Genomic DNA, 17,483 nt, shown 5'->3' on the forward strand with positions numbered 1-17,483 from the left:
ATAGCAGCTAGATAGATATCATTAAAACATGCAGTGTATCCAAGAGAAGCAAAAACAAAGGATAGCGATGAACAGCAAGTAACTAAAAAAAATAAATAACAGAGAAGGTACTCTGTGGATAAGCACGATAACCAGCTCACCAATGAGCTCCCAGTCTTCTTTGCTGGAAAATTCTGAGGGGAGACGGACAGCTTACGCTTACACACACACACACACACACACACACACACACACACACACACACACACACACACACACACACACACACACACACACAGGCCCGCCTGACATGGAGTATTATAAATAGTGACAGCTATTGCCCAGCTAGAGGCTGTGGTACAACCTGTGACAAGTACAGTGCATTAATGACTCGTTGTCACTTACTTCCTGTAGCTGAGGAGCAAAATTACAATACATCATAAACTCTTTTAAAAGTTTAGCAAACACACAAGCATCCAAAAGTCAACACAGCAGGTCAATGATTTAAAAAAATCTTAAATTTTACTAGTGTTCATGCTCTCAATACACACATCACTAAATTGCAAACTAAAGTGTTTTCTGTTGAAAGTTTCACAGACTGGAAATTTACACAGTTAATAATCACACTGGTATATTTTATAAGTTCAATACTGCATATTTTATGCTTTAGTAATGTTAACGTCACTGCTAATTTAGCTTTTAAACACAATGCTGAATCAGTGATTGCAATTATTCAACTTGAGAATTAAATTTCAATATTCTGTAAATCCAATTCTCCAAAACTAGGAAGAAACTATATTATGGACCAGAATAGTCATACAAAGAGAGTTGTTAAGAACAAGCAAAGAGCCCCATCTAGTGGCATGAAAACTGTATGCAGCTGGATGAAAATTTCTATTCCTTCTTTTCAAAAGTTTAAAAAACATGTGTGTGAAAGGTTTTTGCTTTTTACATGGTAAAACCTTTATATCTAACAGTTACATCCAAGTAACTCATGTGATAGTAAAATATTCAAGTGTATCTAACCAAAACTCTAAAAGCAAAACGGAAACTGATAAAGCTTTTAAAAAAAGACTAGTACATTGTACAACAAACACTTAAATTTACAATAATATCTTTAAAAGATAATCTTATTTGGGTACTGAAGTGGAAGTGTCTGCAAAGTAAGGAAAAAATAAAAGGTTATATCAGGGTTTCTTTTTCCTGAAAGCTCACCCAGGTTTTAATGACACTGCTTACCATCTGGTGCGGCAGCACCAGCAGAAAAGCCTAAAACACACAGGCCCACTTTTGAAAAGGAAAAAATAAATAACTAACCCGATGAATATCTTAACTACTTCGCAAAATACAAATTAGTCATATTCTTAAAGCCTCAGCAAGAAACAGAAAGCAGTCATAGTACCTGAAAACTCTCCTTTGGTTTTCTCCCTGCTTCTGCTGCTTGGTCAAGCCTTCTGTTTGCACACCCTTTTGTTAAAAATGAGACCAGTGAGCATATATCTGGCTGCTTAGGAGATTTTTCCCCCACTTATTCAGACCAGTGCTTATGAAGTGCAACATTTTGTTTACCAGGGCCATACAGGAAAAACCCCTAGTGTGGTCACATCTATTAAACAGCATCTTGACAGTGTACATTACACAAAATCCTGCTGAACAAAGTAACATATTTTCAAATGAGCTAATATACACTTTGAAATAGTCTATACTGGTATTTTCTATAATAAAATACAACCAGGGCATGTTTTTATTAATAGCACTGCTTCTTCTATTGCCAGGTCGCTGGATTACCTTAGTCTTTTCTCCCAGTTTCCCTTTCTTAACAATGGCTTAGTGACAGCCACCTTTTTGATGAGGCTTCAGCAAACAGTATATGGATCAAATGCAGGGTCAAATGCATCTTTCAAGTCAGGTCTTTGCTGGATTTTTTATTTTTAGCATATCTTAAGAACACTTTCAGATTGTGTCCATCTGCTGTAAATAGCTCTTTAAGTCTCTTTGCTTATCCTCCATTAGTCTAGTTTTTTAAGGATGCACAGCACATCATGCCAACATATGCCAAGTTTTCAGTGAATACAATTTTTAGGGCTGTCAAACTGTGAACTAATTATGTGTTTTCATGCCAGGTTGCCAGGGGGGGGAAAAGTACCTTTAAAACTTTAAAAAGTTGTCTGTTATGTGTAGACATCCCCTGAGTTAAGTGTCTCTCAGTTCCCTATCAAATGGCTCAACAAGCAAAAAACATTCCTATGAATATGATCAGATACACAGACTGTATTCAAAATAAGTTAAAAAAGCAGCCAGTGTCCAAAGAAAAAACTTCGGAGAACTATTGCTTAAGAGCACTTTTAACATGTTACAAGAAAGTCTAGCTCGTTGGAAGAAAAGCAGAAACAAATGAGTGGTGGCTTTCACCCACCACTGTAACAAAAATACTGATGGTATACAGGAATGTGAACTGATAACCAGTGTCAGTTGAGAACTAGTTCTATATTGTTCACTCCACCTACAACGTCAAAGCTGATCAAGTTCATCCAATGGCACACACAAATTGACTCCATTACTCATAAATCACATAAAGACAACACAATCAAAAGACGCATCAAGACCAGCTGCAAAGCCACACTGTCAAATGACAGGAAGTGCAACAGGATGACGAAAGCAAAGTCACAGCCACATTTTTGTTTTTGTCCTGTCAGCTGATCAACGCACAGACACAATCAGTTTGTAACAATAGTTTTGTCACAACTTTAAAGGTGAACCAAAGCATAACCGAAAAGACACGATGAATGTGAGCATAATGTTGGCACAAATAGGACCTCACAGCTTCCTCCTTGGCCACGTAAAAGCAAGCAGGGGTACAAGCTTTCAAATATTAGTACTATTAGTACATTTAACGCATAAAAATACCAAACAACTACTGTTTTTCCCTTATTTGAGGCAAGGTTTTGTGATGTATTGCACTGCAATAAGGTTAAATTCGTTTTGTTTTTTGTTTTTTTACCTATGTAATAAGCTTCTGACAGAGTTTCTGGTGATAAGACACTTAAAGGGAGAGCTAAACTCCTTTTTCTAGAGCGTGTTTCGTGTATATTTGAGTACAGCTATGTCGGGTGCCGACTTACCAACGGACATTGTTGACGACTCGTTCGCTGGAAGTGGCAGGAAATACCTTGACACAAAGATAAAGCAACAACGACGGCTCGTTACAGTATATACGGGCTCTAAATATGTGTGCGTATACATCCGCAGAGTAGCTAACAAGAGCGCCGACTGTAAACACGTTATCGAGGAGTTTCACATAGCTAACAACGCGACTGCTTCGTACTAGCTTAACTGTCCACTATCAAATGTACAAAGTTAGTTCAAGCACGATAACTGCAGTGTCAATAGCCTACGTTTTAGCTTAAAAATGGCAAACCCATGAGAGAAATAAGTATTAGTTAAATAATTCTAGCTAGGAAATACTTACCAGTGGTGATATTCGGTTTGGGTGGCTTTGTTATTCTCTTACTTCAGTTTCCTCCACAGTAGGATGAAGTGTTGTGTTCAAAGGAGGCGCTGGGAGAGGGTTCAAAGGTCCCGGTGAAAGAAGAACAAATGTGTTTCCACACTGGTTAGATAACGTTTGATAGTAGCTTATCTTCAGCAGCTGTATTTAAAACAAGTTCTGAAATATTTAGCAATTAAATCCTAGAATGACTTTCTTACTGGTAATATCTCAAAGGTCACCATATATTAAACGCTATCGGTGTTAGTTTTATGTGTTACTTTCCTCTTCTTATTTAGATGGAGCACATTTTTTAGCGCCTGGCATGCACTCGCTGGCCATTTTATTAGGTACACCTTGCTAGTAAGTCTCCCAGTCCACCACATCCCAAAGTTGAATTGAACTTTGCGACACGGTGCATTGTACTGGAAGTAGCCGTCTGGAGACGAATCCATGCTTTTCGTGTTCTTTATGCCAAATGCTGATCCTAACATCTGAAAATGGCAGCAGAAATCAAGACCCATCAGACCAGACAGCATTTCTGCTGTCCAGTTTTCGTGAGCCTATGTGAATTTTACCCTAATTGTCTTGTTCTTATCTAAAAGGAATGGCACCCAGTGAGGTCTTCTGCTGCTATAGCACATCTGATTCAAGCTTCAGCATGCTGTGCATAAGGTGCTCATCCGCATACCTTTGTTTTAACAAGTGGCTATTTGATTTAATTTTGCTGTCCTGTCAGCTCAAAGCAGTCTCATCATTCTTTGACCTGTGATATCAACAAAGTACTTTTAGCCAGAGAACTCGAAACTCACTGGATATTTTCCTTTTTATCCGGCGCATTCTCTATAACCCTTACACATGGCTGTGTTTTTGAAAATTCCAGTAGATCAACAGTTTTTGAAATACTCAGATCAGCGCATCTGATACCAGCAACCATGCCAAGTCAGTTAAATCACCTTTCTTCTCCTTTCTGATGCTCAGTTTGAATTTCAGCAGGTCATCTTGGCTATGTCCACAGAGCACTGAGTGGCTGCCATGTGACTGGCTGAGACTGGTTGGGATATTTGCATGAATATGCAGCTGAACAGGTATACTTAACAAAACACATGGTGAGTGTGTGTTGCAAATAATTTTCTATGTGTAGATCATATTTGTCATACCTGTTACAGAGGTCAAATACTAAAGTCAAGTAAATGTAGTGGAGTAAAAAGTACAGCATTTTTCTCTGAAATGCTGTTGAGTAGAAGTAAAATACTTCTAAAATGACATAAAAGCAGATTTAACTTATTCTGCTTACTGTTATTTACCACAGTGAATACCAGTGTTTAAAAAGTAAAGCAGTGGTGAAAATGTAAAATATAGTTTCCTAAACTTTTACTGAAAGTTTGCTTAAGCTTATATGTTAGCTTAGAAAGCAAGGCTGTTTGCAAAAGCAAAGAAAAAGACTCTCTGACACCTCAAATAGCCTTAAAATAGGAACACGTACTGAGCTGGCTGACTCAAGGCATTTAAAACTGAAGTCCAATGTTTCAGTGTCTCAAACCTTTGACCTTTATTACCCACCAGATAAGATTTATAATAATTTAGTAGATCATGTTAAAACATGTGCAAGATTCCGTTTTGAGTGGGTTGATCAAATGACTCGCAGACGATTACCTAGGATGATGATTAATTCCCTTTACTGTGCTGCTTTAGTGTCTGTCCTGGACCACAACACGCCAGATCTTTCTGTTAATGCAAAAGCAAGGGCATAATGTGTATGATTATAACTAATGTTGACAAATATAATGTGAATCTTTAACAGAATATAACATTGTTGTTATGGTACAACTAGATATATTACAAGGCAAAGTAACCCAAGATTTCACATAAATAACAAATAAAGTCTAAGAGGGCCATTCCAGTTTACAGCATGACATATTCACACTAGGAGTGCTATGGTTTGTGATAACATAACAAAACCAAATGTCAGATCTGGTTTAGTGTAGAGAATATATTTTAAGAAGTCACAGATAGGGGCATCATGTTGGATTCCCAATCGAATAAGCTCCTCCTACCACCCACTACAGCCTAGAAAAATGTCTCTTGGTAATAATTGCCATGGGGATGGCAGAGCCTGCCGAAGCTGGGGGCGGTTTGACTGAGGTCCATCATAGAAGTGTGAGGCGTGTTGAGCAATCACATCTTCCAAATGAAACAAAGCAAAAAAATTAAATAGAAACAGGATATATATATATATATATATATATATATATATATATATATATATATATATATATATATATATATATATATAAAAGCACATTATTATTGTTATTATTATTACTTTTTTTTTTTAAATTTTCATGAACAGAAAAAATTGTTTTAGTGGTTGATTGACACATTTTTCATGTATCTCTAAAATATTTCAATTTTTTCATTTTTGAAGATTTTTACCTTCAGATTACTGTGAACTATATTCCCCCACCATCTCTCTTTGCATTTCAATGCAAAGGATTAAGGCACACACATGTACAGTAATATAAAACACTAAAATGTTAATGTTATTATTAAAAAAAACTATGCCACAAATATTGATTTACTATTTTAGTGATCAAGAGTAAAATGTACCCTCAATTTCTTAGGAGACAGGAGTGAAAACTGATACAGTCTTCTGCTTCACGGTTCAATGATGCTCTTCTGCATACCTTGGTTGTAACATGTGGTTCTTTGAGTTACAGCGGCCTTCCTATCAGCTTCAAACAGTCAGACCATTGTCCTCCGACATCAATGAAACATTTTCACCCAGAGAGCTGAAGCTCACTGAATATTTGATCGTTTTTGGACTCTCTGTAAACCCTACAAATGGGTGTGTTTCTGAAATTCGGTTTGAACTTCAGCTGGTCATCTTAATCATGTCTACACACCTAAATGCACTGAGTTGCTGCCCTGTGATTGATTGATTAGATATTTGAGTTAACATGTAATTGAACAACCGTACTCAATTAAGTGGCCAGCAAGAGTATATTGCACTTATACCAATATTTTGGCAGAAACCCCACATTGTAGGTTAAATTATGCGAATGCATCCAAAATATTTTACAAACATAGAAACTCTTTATTACAACAGTATCTCTCGCTTTAGCTTCAGCTGTGTTTTTTTTAACACATTCATATCATTGTACAGTGGAAGTCATTCTTTATCTTCACCACAGCTTAAAAAACAATCTCCGAACAAGTCAAAACAGAACCTAACACAAACATTCAACATCATTCACAGTTTGAGATATTTAGACGTGATAAAAAGAAGGTGTCAAGTTGGCCTTGTCACTAAAACACCCTCTGAAAAAATATCTTAAAAACCCTGTTTCCACAATACATAAGAAAGCCTCTTTATTTTAATCAGTCATTTTCACACGTCTCCCTCTAACAGTTCGCTATAAAATACAATTTCAGCTCATAGTTAAGCTGCAAAACCAAGTCTTTTAAAAACCTCAAGCAAATTCTGTCTGCTCTGTTCTTCCCACAACATTAAAGTAGTGTGCAGGGGTCGTATTAGACAGTGAAATATTGTTTCCTGCACTGAGGTACTTAAAAACAAAACCCTGAAGAGAATCAGGGTAGTAAAAAGAAAACAATCCACATGTATTCTCCTTAAAATCTCACAGCGGAAAAACACAAAGAAGGCAGTTACTTGTCAAAATACATTGGCCTCCTTGTCATCACTTCTTTTACAAATACCTAAACTCATCATTTAAAAAATGCTTGTGTTGACTGACATACACAACCAAACCTTACACAATTTTACTGAACATAACTTAGAGTTTAGTACATTAAACAATGTAGAGAACAGAATCATCATTCAATTTTTAGCAGTGCATCAAGCGAATGCTAATTTATTAATTTTTTTAAGATCTAAATTTATATCCAAAGACATTGATAGATACATCACATGGCAGGAAGCGGGGGTAACCCTAAACATCGTAGTTACATCGTAAAGCACCAAGGAAAGTTTGTCTGTAAACAGCTTGTACCAAATCCATGAGCAGTCAGGCCACAATATGTACACATCTAATGTAATCGAATTGGCTTAAAGCTGCCATTGTCACTGACAAAACTCCAAACTATTGTTCAATATGATGTTTTTATTGCTGTGTTTTTTAACATTACTTTTCTTGCAGTAATGTTTAAAATGACTTGCTGAAGTCTTGTAAAAAAAACCAAAAAAACCAACAAAACTTTTTAATCTTCGTATTCGTATACTAGGGTAATTTTTCTGGTAGCAAGATGTAACTGCATAATATTAAAGTAATGATTTCAGAGGGAGCCAGTGTATTTAAGCAAGTGTTTCTTAATTTGAGATGAAAAGAAATTCCTCAAAAATATTTTACTGCCAAAACGTCAGAGACTCAAACACCAAATTAATGTTTATTTTCATCTATTAAAAAAGCTTAAACAACATAAATAGCAATTCAGTGAGTCATTTACTGTACAGGGCTGAGCCGAAGGCCAAAATACAGCCTTTTATTTTCTTTTTTTTAAATAAAGCAGTAACTTCCCTGTTCGCAAGCAAAAGTTTGTACATCTGCATTTAACTGTTCAACCATGATTGTTTTCAAAAACAAGGATGAAAACTGATGAGGCAAAGTGCAGTGATCCAAAGATACAATTATTAGTCTTTAAAATGAATTTAGCTACCTGGTGGACAGCTTTCAAGAAAAAAATAGAGACACGTGTTTTCCTGAAAGACTGTGTTTCTTTGAACGTATTTTTCAAAATATAGAGACATTGAAAAGTCAGCTGTCTGTATATATATGGTTGTTTTTCGCCTGTTCAATCTCAATAAACTCTGAAGTCTCCTCTGCAATTTGTCCTGGGATACGGAAATCAATGGGTATGGCATGTGCCGGCTCGGCTGGCTGTGACTGAGCCACAGGGCAGCAGGCCTCACCCTTAGGACTGGAAGTGCTGTGAGAGTTTTGAGGATCCAAGTTGCAGCCGGTGCCCTGAAGAAACTGAAGGAAATTTTCCTCTATGGATCCTTCACGGCTGGGCAGTCTGTCCTCCACCTCGATCCCGGCTCGACGAAACAGGCAAGGCAGATGCTTGCCCAGCTCCTCTCGGATCTGTCTGTTCAGACAGCCGTAGAAGAAGGGATTGGAGGTGAAGCAGAAGTAGCCAATCCAGGTGACCACTTCCTCCAGAGAGGCCAGTGTGGCTGGAGGGCTGGCAGCCAGTGCTGAATACAGGTGGAAAGTAAAGTAGGGCAGCCAGCAACAAAGGAATTGCCCACCCACTGCTGCCAACACTGCTGCAGCCTTCCCTCCTCCAAAAGGGCGTTGTGGAGTTCCTCTGCCAGTTCCAGTACCTGTCCCGGAGCTCGTAACCATTGTAGAACGGCTGCTGAGTGACTCTGACCGCTGGCGGCGAGGTGTGTCCATCCACGTGGGCAGTGGGCCGTGGTGCATGGCAGCCACCCGGGCCACTTTAAACATGTTGCAGTAGACAACGAGAATCACCAGCAGTGGGCACAGAAAATACACCAGAGTGAAGAGGACCATGAAGGCCAAACGGTTTGACCCTCCCCCTGTCCAGTGCAGTGAGCAGCGCCTGTGACCCTGAGCCGGGGGAGGTGGCACGGCACCGCCACCCCCTCCCTCAACCCCGCTACTCTCCAAAAGAGGAGTTTTTCCACCCTGCAGGAACCAAGCGAGCAGTGGCAGAGCAGACATGGCCAGAGCTTTTACCCATATCCCTACAAGCACCGAAGCTACCAGGCCAATGGTCATCTTCACTTCATAACGCATCGGATGTATGATGTAGTAATAACGCTCCACATTGATGACAGAGATAGAGAGGATGGCAGCACTGACTAGGCACACACTGAGAAAGAGGTAGCTCCTGCACAGGGCCTCCCCGAAGAAGGCGCGGCTCGAGAGCATGCCAAGGGGCATCAGCACCAGGGCTGCCAGAAGGTCCACCACGCACAGGTGGAAGACAAAGGCAAACTTGTGGAGCTGCGGGGCCTTGGCAATGACCGCCATGACAGCGACATTACCCACCACAGCCAACAGATCCATGAGCAGCATCGCCAGTAGGGCTAGCGACTGGGACAGAGCCCAGCCTTCAGGCAGAGAGGAGGCAGACATGTTGGATGTGGGCTGTGGAGGTGTGTGGGAGGAGTTCCACATTGGCTCCATTGAAGGGTGGGACGAGGCAGGCGGGCAGAGTCAGTCACAGGCCCATCACCCATCCTTCAAAGAAAGGGAAATGTGGCCAGAAAACAGTGACTTGAAAATGAGGTAAAAAGCTGCCCCGTAGTCCAGAAGATGTTGCTGTGATGTCAGGAAGTTTAGATGTTTTGAATCCTTTCCATTAAAAAGCCTTCTTGTCTTTCATCAGTCACAGACCCACCCTACAATAAGAAGAAGAAGAAGAAGAGAGGGTAAATATCTGTGAGTGGATGTTTGCCTGTGTGTGTACTGTGTCATGAGAGACCTCTAATTTGCAAATATCAGTTATATGAACTCATCCTTCCATGGTGAGTTTCCCTTTTTGCCCCAGCTACCATCAAAATTAATTCACTTAGATGAAGTTTTATAAAAATCCTCCTTAGCTTCTGAAATCTCCGTTAAAGCGATCTTGCTGATAAGGTAATTCAAAGCCACCCCTCAAACCAATTAACTCTATTAGATATTCATTATTCAAGGCATGGACATTTGACACCTTTTTTAGCAACATGCTGCAGGAACTGAGTAAGTAAAAAGAATGAAAAATGAGAAGTCATCATGCAGTAGAGTTAGGCCACGTCTAAAACCAAATAATAATACTGAAAAAAATGCGTATTTATTATCAGAATAACTCTAAGGGAAAAAATTGGAGAGCAGTTTAATTTTTAAGAATATATTACAGCAAAGAAGGTCAACGATAAATCCAGACTTATTCTTCCCGGGCAGCAACAGCAGGAAGGTATAAATACTTTTCAAGCACACATCCTGTCTGTACATGAGCTAATTCACCAAAACCAGTACTATCACTGACTAGTTAATAGGCCTTTTCCATCACATCTACAACTGCCATGAGAGCACTCGCTTGCCTCAAAGATATATGCATATTTTGTGGTTAACCTGCATATTTATGACTACCTTTTCTAGCCCAAAAAAACCAAAACCTAGCCACAGACTCTGAGAGGCCTGTATGTAGGTCTGTGATTGTACAGAGGGTGATGTCTTCCACTGAGGAAGCCCTGATCATTTAGAATGAGTTAATTTAATGTTCCAAATAGAAATTCTAAGGATGTTCACAGGTTGAGCAGGCTGTTAGCATGTTACCTGTGCACAGAGACAGAGAGCTATGGTTGGCTGTTGCCATATAAAGGAAACCATGCTGCCTGCTGATATGAATTCTGTCTGCCACAGATGTGACGTTTACAGTCACAGTAATCCACGTTCAAGTAAATACTGAGCTCTAACCTCTCTCATCGCCTATGAATGACTGCCCACACTGAGCAACGTCTGTATACCACACATAAGGGTACAGTCAATTCACTTTAACCCTCCTGCCTGGTTTGGCCATTCCTTTCCCTTCCACCTGCTCGTTTATGTTTTAATTATTAATGCATTACACCCATTTTAATAATAAGCAAGGCTCTTATTCTGTATATCAGAATGTAGCTTAAATGAATTTGTTGCAGTCAGCGCTACACAACGAGCAGATTACAGGAGGCGTGAGAGAACAAGCGAGGAGAATGTGGTGAGGATCGGGGAGTGTGATGGGAAGACACAGAAAGAAAAAGGCAGAGAGCATAATATACCTGAATCAGAGTATTTCCTGATGCAGCTGTCTGCTGCTTTGGGGTTTGAGGATGGAATCCTGGTTTAGCTCCTACTGCTGAGGTACACAGTGGAAATCAATCACTGTACCTTAAAAAATGCTGCTGAGGTACTTCCCACTGTAACAGCCTGTTTCTTTCTCCATCCCTTGATCTGCCTAGTGCATCCTTCTCCCTAGCTGACAACAGCTGTGGCAGCAGAGATTTCTCTGAAACGATGCTGATGTAAATGCTTGCAAAGACACCAGCTCACTCTCTGCCTTCCCCCTCCACTCACACACATTGCAGAGATGGAGCAGGAGGCAGTGAGAAACAGGACCAGAGCTGCTGTCTCCACAGGGTCCTAATGTCCTTACCGTCATCTCAATCTGAGTCTTCAAAAATGAAGGAATGCCACTGCAGCAGCGTTATAAATTTCTTTTAAATAACGAGTGCTTTAGTGTGTCTCAGCCGGGTTGTCACAAAGTTGGTAAAGATGGTCTTCAAAGGATAACAGCAGTCACTTTGGCAGTCCTCTGACTTCACATTCAACCACACAGGGAGCTTAAATATTAGCTTTATTTAAAGGGTAGCTCAACTTCCTATGTTAAATTTACTGCAGCAACAGTCAGAAAGCCGCTTTGCTAACTGTACATGTTCCCTAAATAATGTACAGAGCAAAATCCATTCACTGCTGATGTGCAATTTTTGCTTGCTGTGTGACATGATGGTTACTTTGCTACACCCTGACTGCTCCAGATGAAGCACAGCTGAGCTTCACATTTTTAAAAGTTGCCCTCTGCTGGGGATTTAGAAGGGGGAAAACATGTCACCTTTCCTGACAGGAAACCTACTGTCACCTACCACTAGCATACCAAAAATATTGTTTGTGTGTTTCCAAACTCCTACCTTGGAAAATACGATTCTCAAATAACCTGTTAAGGTTCATAAATCTTTGCTCATGCTCCTCCCTCTCATATCCCGCCCCCTATTTCTCCTTCCTCTTCCAGTTGATTTACTGTTGTCAGCCTGTAGTGTTTCAGTTTGTTATTCTACAGATTAAAGCGCCTTCCAGTCTAAGATTTGCTGAGACATTGAAGGATTGATTAGGCCAGGCCTCAGCCTCCATCCATCCCAGCTTCTCAAACTGGGACTCCTGTTGCCACGGTGATCTTTTTCACATGGAGTCCATCCTCACTGCTCTGTCTGCTGAGGACAATGAAATCTGGGCTATTATGGATAAGGCTACTCTACTGAAGGAGTGGGCATAAAGCTGCTGAGTTCTGGGGTGTTTTTCATTTGCATTTGTAAGGTTTCCCATAATTACACACATAACATTTGCATTTCATGGAAATTATGTCTTCTTTGACCATTAAAAAGCATGTTTTAATTTGCAGCACCTCTCATGCATTTTTAGATTAAACTAGTTGTTCACTAATAGCTCTATTATGATAACGCCACTGCTTTAGTTGCTGTGAGAATTGAGGTTTTCTAGTTTATTGCTCCCATCCTCCATATCAGTGTATTTATTGCACTATGGCAAGTAGAAGATGCTGAGAGTGGAGTGGTGTCACCCACTTAAAAAAGAGCAAATAGTATTTATTGCTACACCATCTGTCACTGCAGTTGTTTGATTCATTTCTAACCAAAGCACCTTTTTTTTTTTTTTGAAGATTTGTGAATTGAGTTATTGTGTTTTTACAGCATTACAAATTTGCAGATTTTAAATGTGTTGGACCTGTGGCCTGAGGAATTCTCCATTTCACCAAGAAACTGCTGCTGACAGATTCCCATACAGGTGGCTACGGTAAGAAGTTTGGCATCATTTACAGCTCCGTGCTCATCACTGTGCCAGGATGTGTAAAAAAAAAAAAAAAAAAGCTATTTTTTGTCCTTTGGCCTCACAACTCAAATGCAAACATGATAAATCACAGTAGCATCATTTTCTGTATGTTACATAACTGAGTGATTATACGTTAATCGCCACCATCATCATCAGCTTCTTTCAGCCAATGCTTGAAAAACAAGAACAAGCAGAACATACAGAACATAAGGAAACATGACCAGTTTTTGGTGGAGGGATTTAATAGACAGCATTTACTACTGTTGTCATGGCGAAGATGTATCAAGATGCCTGGTAGCGCTGAGGAAGGATGCGAAATGTACACATGCTTGTGTAACGCACAGCACTTCTCAAACACTACACATGAGTGAATCCACATTGCAGGTATGCGGTGTGGATGTGTGCACTGTGCGAGTGAAACTGTCTGCTTGAATCTGTATTCAGGCATGTTCACCTGAGTGTGTGTGTCTGTGTGTGTGTCTGTGTGTGTGTGTGAGAGAGAGAGAGAGAGAGAGAGAGCGTGCATATCATGTGTTGACTCACGACAAAAATAGCAGAGTCTTGCTTGGCCGGCAGCACCAATCACTGCCACCACAAATACAATGGTTTCCATGGCAACCTTGAAAAATAGACTCCACATTCGCACTCAGAAATAGCAAAGGACGCTTGCAATGACCCCAGAGAGCCCCTACTGCCAATAATAACCACTGATAGATATGAATGCGCAAATAACAGCAGCACTCAGAAATTGAAAAAAAAAAATCCTTCCATTACATTTACCAAAGCATAATTACCGCTGCCTACACAAACAATCAGCTCAAATCCAAACGCACTTTTTGTAGGGGTGCACCAAGGCACGGGCAAACATTAACCTGCACCGTGTTGATAACATCAAAGCAAGAGAACAAAACGACTGTTGAGGCGAGCTGCACAATACCTGAGCGAAGGATACAGAGTCTTTACAAATGTCTAACAAGCGTCTGTCATGTCACATTTTCAGATGGCTTGTAGAAGTCAAAATGTGTTGGAGTGTTGCAGAAAAAGACTTAAGTGCTGACTGAATGTTGCCTTGGAGACTCTTGGGGAGGAAGGTTTATATCAGAGCAGACAGTCAAACATATTAGGATGCAGGGATTTTTTTTCTACACCCCCTGGGAGCTAAACAGCAAACATTTCCACTAAATTTAGTAAATATTGAATTACTACCAGGCAGGTTCTGGAGCTGCTATAATGCAGAGACACAGATTGACTTATTTTGCCATGTGCAGTATGTTTTTTGGGTTTTGTTTTTTTTTAATATGTTGAAGATGTAGCTCTCTCTTTTATTACTATACTGTAATCAGAAAGTTTAGCATAAACACCTACATGACGCCAGACCACCAACCTATGACTCTCTCCCCCACCGATGTAGGAGCGGTGCTGAGCAGGATCAATGTCCACAAGGCTGCAGGCCCTGATGGCATCCCCGGGCGTGTTCTCAGAGCGTGTTCTGGGGAGCTTGCAGGAGTGCTCACAGACATATTCAATCTGTCCTTGGCCCACGCTGTGGTACCGGCCTGCTTCAAATCCACCTCCATCGTCCCGATACCCAAAAACTCCAACCCATCTTGCCTCAATGATTACCGCCCAGTAGCACTCACCCCCATCATCACTAAGTGCTTAGAGCGACTGGTCCTAGCACACTTCAAATCCTGTCTCCCCCCCACCCTGGACCCCCACCAATTCGCATACCGCCGGAACAGGAGCACAGAGGATGCAGTCTCCATCGCAATGCACTCTGTCCTCTCACACCTGGACAACAACAACACCTACGCCAGAATGCTGTTTATAGACTTCAGTTCAGCATTCAATACAATCCACCCCTCACAACTCATCAGGAAACTGACAGACCTGGGTATCAGTTCCCTCATCTGCAAATGGTTACTGGACTTCCTGACCAACCGCCCCCAACATGTCCGGCTGGATAACCGCTGCTCATCTACCATCACAATGAACACCGGTGTACCACAAGGCTGTGTGATGAGCCCTTTCCTCTACTCCCTCTTCACCCACGACTGCAGACCTGCTGATGGTTCCAACACCATCATTAAGTTTGCAGATGACACCACGGTGATTGGCCTCATCAGTGACAACGATGAGGCCGCCTACAGGGAGGAGGTGGATCGTCTGGCTGAGTGGTGCGACAGAAACAACCTGCTGCTTAACACCGAGAAGACCAAGGAGCTCATCGTGGACTACAGGAGGAATGCTGACCCACATCCACCCATCCACATTAAGGGGACGGCTGTGGAGCGTGTGAGCAGCTTCAAGTTCCTGGGAGTCCACATCTCCGAGGATCTCACCTGGACGACCAACTGCTCCAAGCTGGTCAAGAAGGCTCACCAGCGCCTCTTCTTCTTGAGGACTCTGAGGAAGAACCACCTGTCCTCAGACATCCTGGTGAACTTCTATCGCTGCACCATCGAGAGCATCCTGACCAACTGTATAACAGTCTGGTACGGGAACTGCTCTGCCTCGGACCGGAAGGCGTTGCAGAGGGTCGTGAAAACTGCCCAGCGCATCGCCAGAGCACCACTTCCTGCCATAAAAGACATCTACAGGAAGCGGTGTCTGAAAAGGGCTGGGAAAATCATCAAAGACCCCAGTCACCCATCACATGGACTCTTCACCCTCCTGCCCTCTGGGAGGCGCCACAGGAGCCTCCGGACTAAGACCACCAGGTACCGGAACAGCTTCTTCCCCACAGCTGTCAGACTCCTGAACTCTGCCTCCTGACATCTGACCCACGTTAAACTCATGGACTGAACATACACACACCCACAATGGACAACTGTACCCTCAAACACAATAATAACATGGACTGAACCACCACTCACAACCACTAGCACTTTATATAGCCTCTGTAGAAACTATCTACACCCTCACTTATCTTAACTGCACTACTGTATAGCTCTGTGTAAATAATCATTCTGTACATTCGATAATCTTTAATCCTACAACTGTTTACAACTTGCATAGTTCACATTTCTGTATAGCTGTATATCCCAGATTCTGTAAAGTTATTTATTTCATATTCTGTATAGTTTTTCATATTTATATCCTGTTCATATCCTGTACATAGCTTGTACTCACTACAGCCTGTACATACTTATAGTTATAGAATATTCACAACATACTTCATACCGTGTACATTATAACATACCATAATAGACCCATTTCTGTAATATACTCACATATCTATATTATTGCTAATATATATTGTAATATATCTATATCACTAAAGCACTTCTGGATGGATGCAAACTGCATTTCGTTGCCCTGTACCTGTGCATGTGCAATGACAATAAAGTTGAATTCTATTCTATTCTATTCTATTCTACATGTGCCTCTGGTGGTGTCAAATTTACTAGCTACATTTATTTATTTATTTTCTGTGCGCTGTAAACGGCCTCTGAACACTATGCATGTTTGTATACATGAACACTTGTAGCCAGTGCATTTACCAGTTGTGCATATTTCCTACTTTACAGGTAAAACAGATCAATGATAATTTTCTTTATTGATATGTTGATCTGTTACACAATCAGTACTTACATATGTGTGTGTGGGTGTGTTTGCTCAATGTAAGACGTAAGAGCGTCAGCGCTTCGCCCTGCATAGAGGAAAGCAAGGTCACAATCAGTTTTACTGATGGGGTATTGTCAACACCCTGCCGGGCAGGCAGGCAGGCAAGCGACGTGAGCACCTAAGTTTTTATAAATGTGATAAGTGGAGAATGAGGCGAAGTAGGAGCTTCAAATTGCTACCATAGGTGAGTCTACTAAAATTACTGGATGACTTCAAATCTCAGTGCCCTTGGCCTCGGGGTCAGAGTAGGTTTTCTAAAAATCTTCTAAATGCAATAACTTGAGAACAAAGCAACATAGGATTTTGAAATTGATGCCTTGTTGTGTATACTAGGGGGCTGAGGGGGAGCACAGGTGGTCAGCAGTATTTTTCATATATACTATAAGCCATACGTTGTTGGGCTTACTTTTTTACTTTATACTTCCAGGCCACTACTTTCAGGTAGAAATATTGTGTGTTTTTAAATGTGCAAGACTTTTTCAAAGCTACTTTTACACACAAGCATATAGTTTCTAAAATATATTTTTTCCAGGTTAAATTTGACAGTATACACTGGCTGGCCGCTTCATTAGTTTTGCTGGTATTCGGTCGGACTCCCCTCTCACTTTCAGAAGTGCCTTTATTCTTAATGGCACAGATTCAACAAGGTGCTGGAAACACTCAGAGATTTTGGTCCATGTTGACTTGATAGCATCACAGAGTAGCTGCCGATTTGTCAGCTGCACATCCACGATGCAAATCTCGTGTTTTTAACCACA

General features: G+C 40.9%; 2 protein-coding genes across 4 annotated transcripts in view; both read right to left on the reverse strand.

Moving 5' to 3' along the window:
- LOC101478284 (AMP deaminase 2) overlaps positions 1–3,555 on the reverse strand; it is a 34,110-nt gene extending 30,555 nt beyond the window's left edge. For 2 of the 3 annotated variants that reach the window (XM_004544810.4, XM_076884009.1), the window contains exons 1-2: positions 3,449–3,553; positions 3,102–3,148 (exon numbers count right to left, since the gene is read on the reverse strand). Coding sequence is in view for 1 of the 3 variants with exons in the window: in XM_004544812.5 (XP_004544869.2) it covers positions 3,102–3,111 (10 nt within the window). In the remaining 2 variants the exon portion in view is untranslated. Of the gene's footprint in view, positions 1–3,101; positions 3,149–3,448 lie in introns of all 3 variants that reach the window. The other variant, XM_004544812.5, reaches the window with a different exon arrangement.
- Positions 3,556–6,586: 3,031 nt separating this feature from the next.
- LOC101477810 (G-protein coupled receptor 61) lies at positions 6,587–11,523 on the reverse strand. Its single transcript, XM_004544807.3, has 2 exons — positions 11,259–11,523; positions 6,587–9,860 (listed from the first exon to the last, which is right to left on the reverse strand). Exon 2 carries the CDS (start codon positions 9,643–9,645, stop codon positions 8,242–8,244), a length of 1,404 nt encoding a protein of 467 aa, XP_004544864.1. The 5' UTR covers positions 9,646–9,860; positions 11,259–11,523; the 3' UTR covers positions 6,587–8,241.
- Positions 11,524–17,483: the final 5,960 nt, after the last annotated feature.

Source organism: Maylandia zebra, linkage group LG5, assembly GCF_041146795.1.
Source record: "Maylandia zebra isolate NMK-2024a linkage group LG5, Mzebra_GT3a, whole genome shotgun sequence".
Lineage (NCBI taxonomy): Eukaryota > Metazoa > Chordata > Actinopteri > Cichliformes > Cichlidae > Maylandia > Maylandia zebra.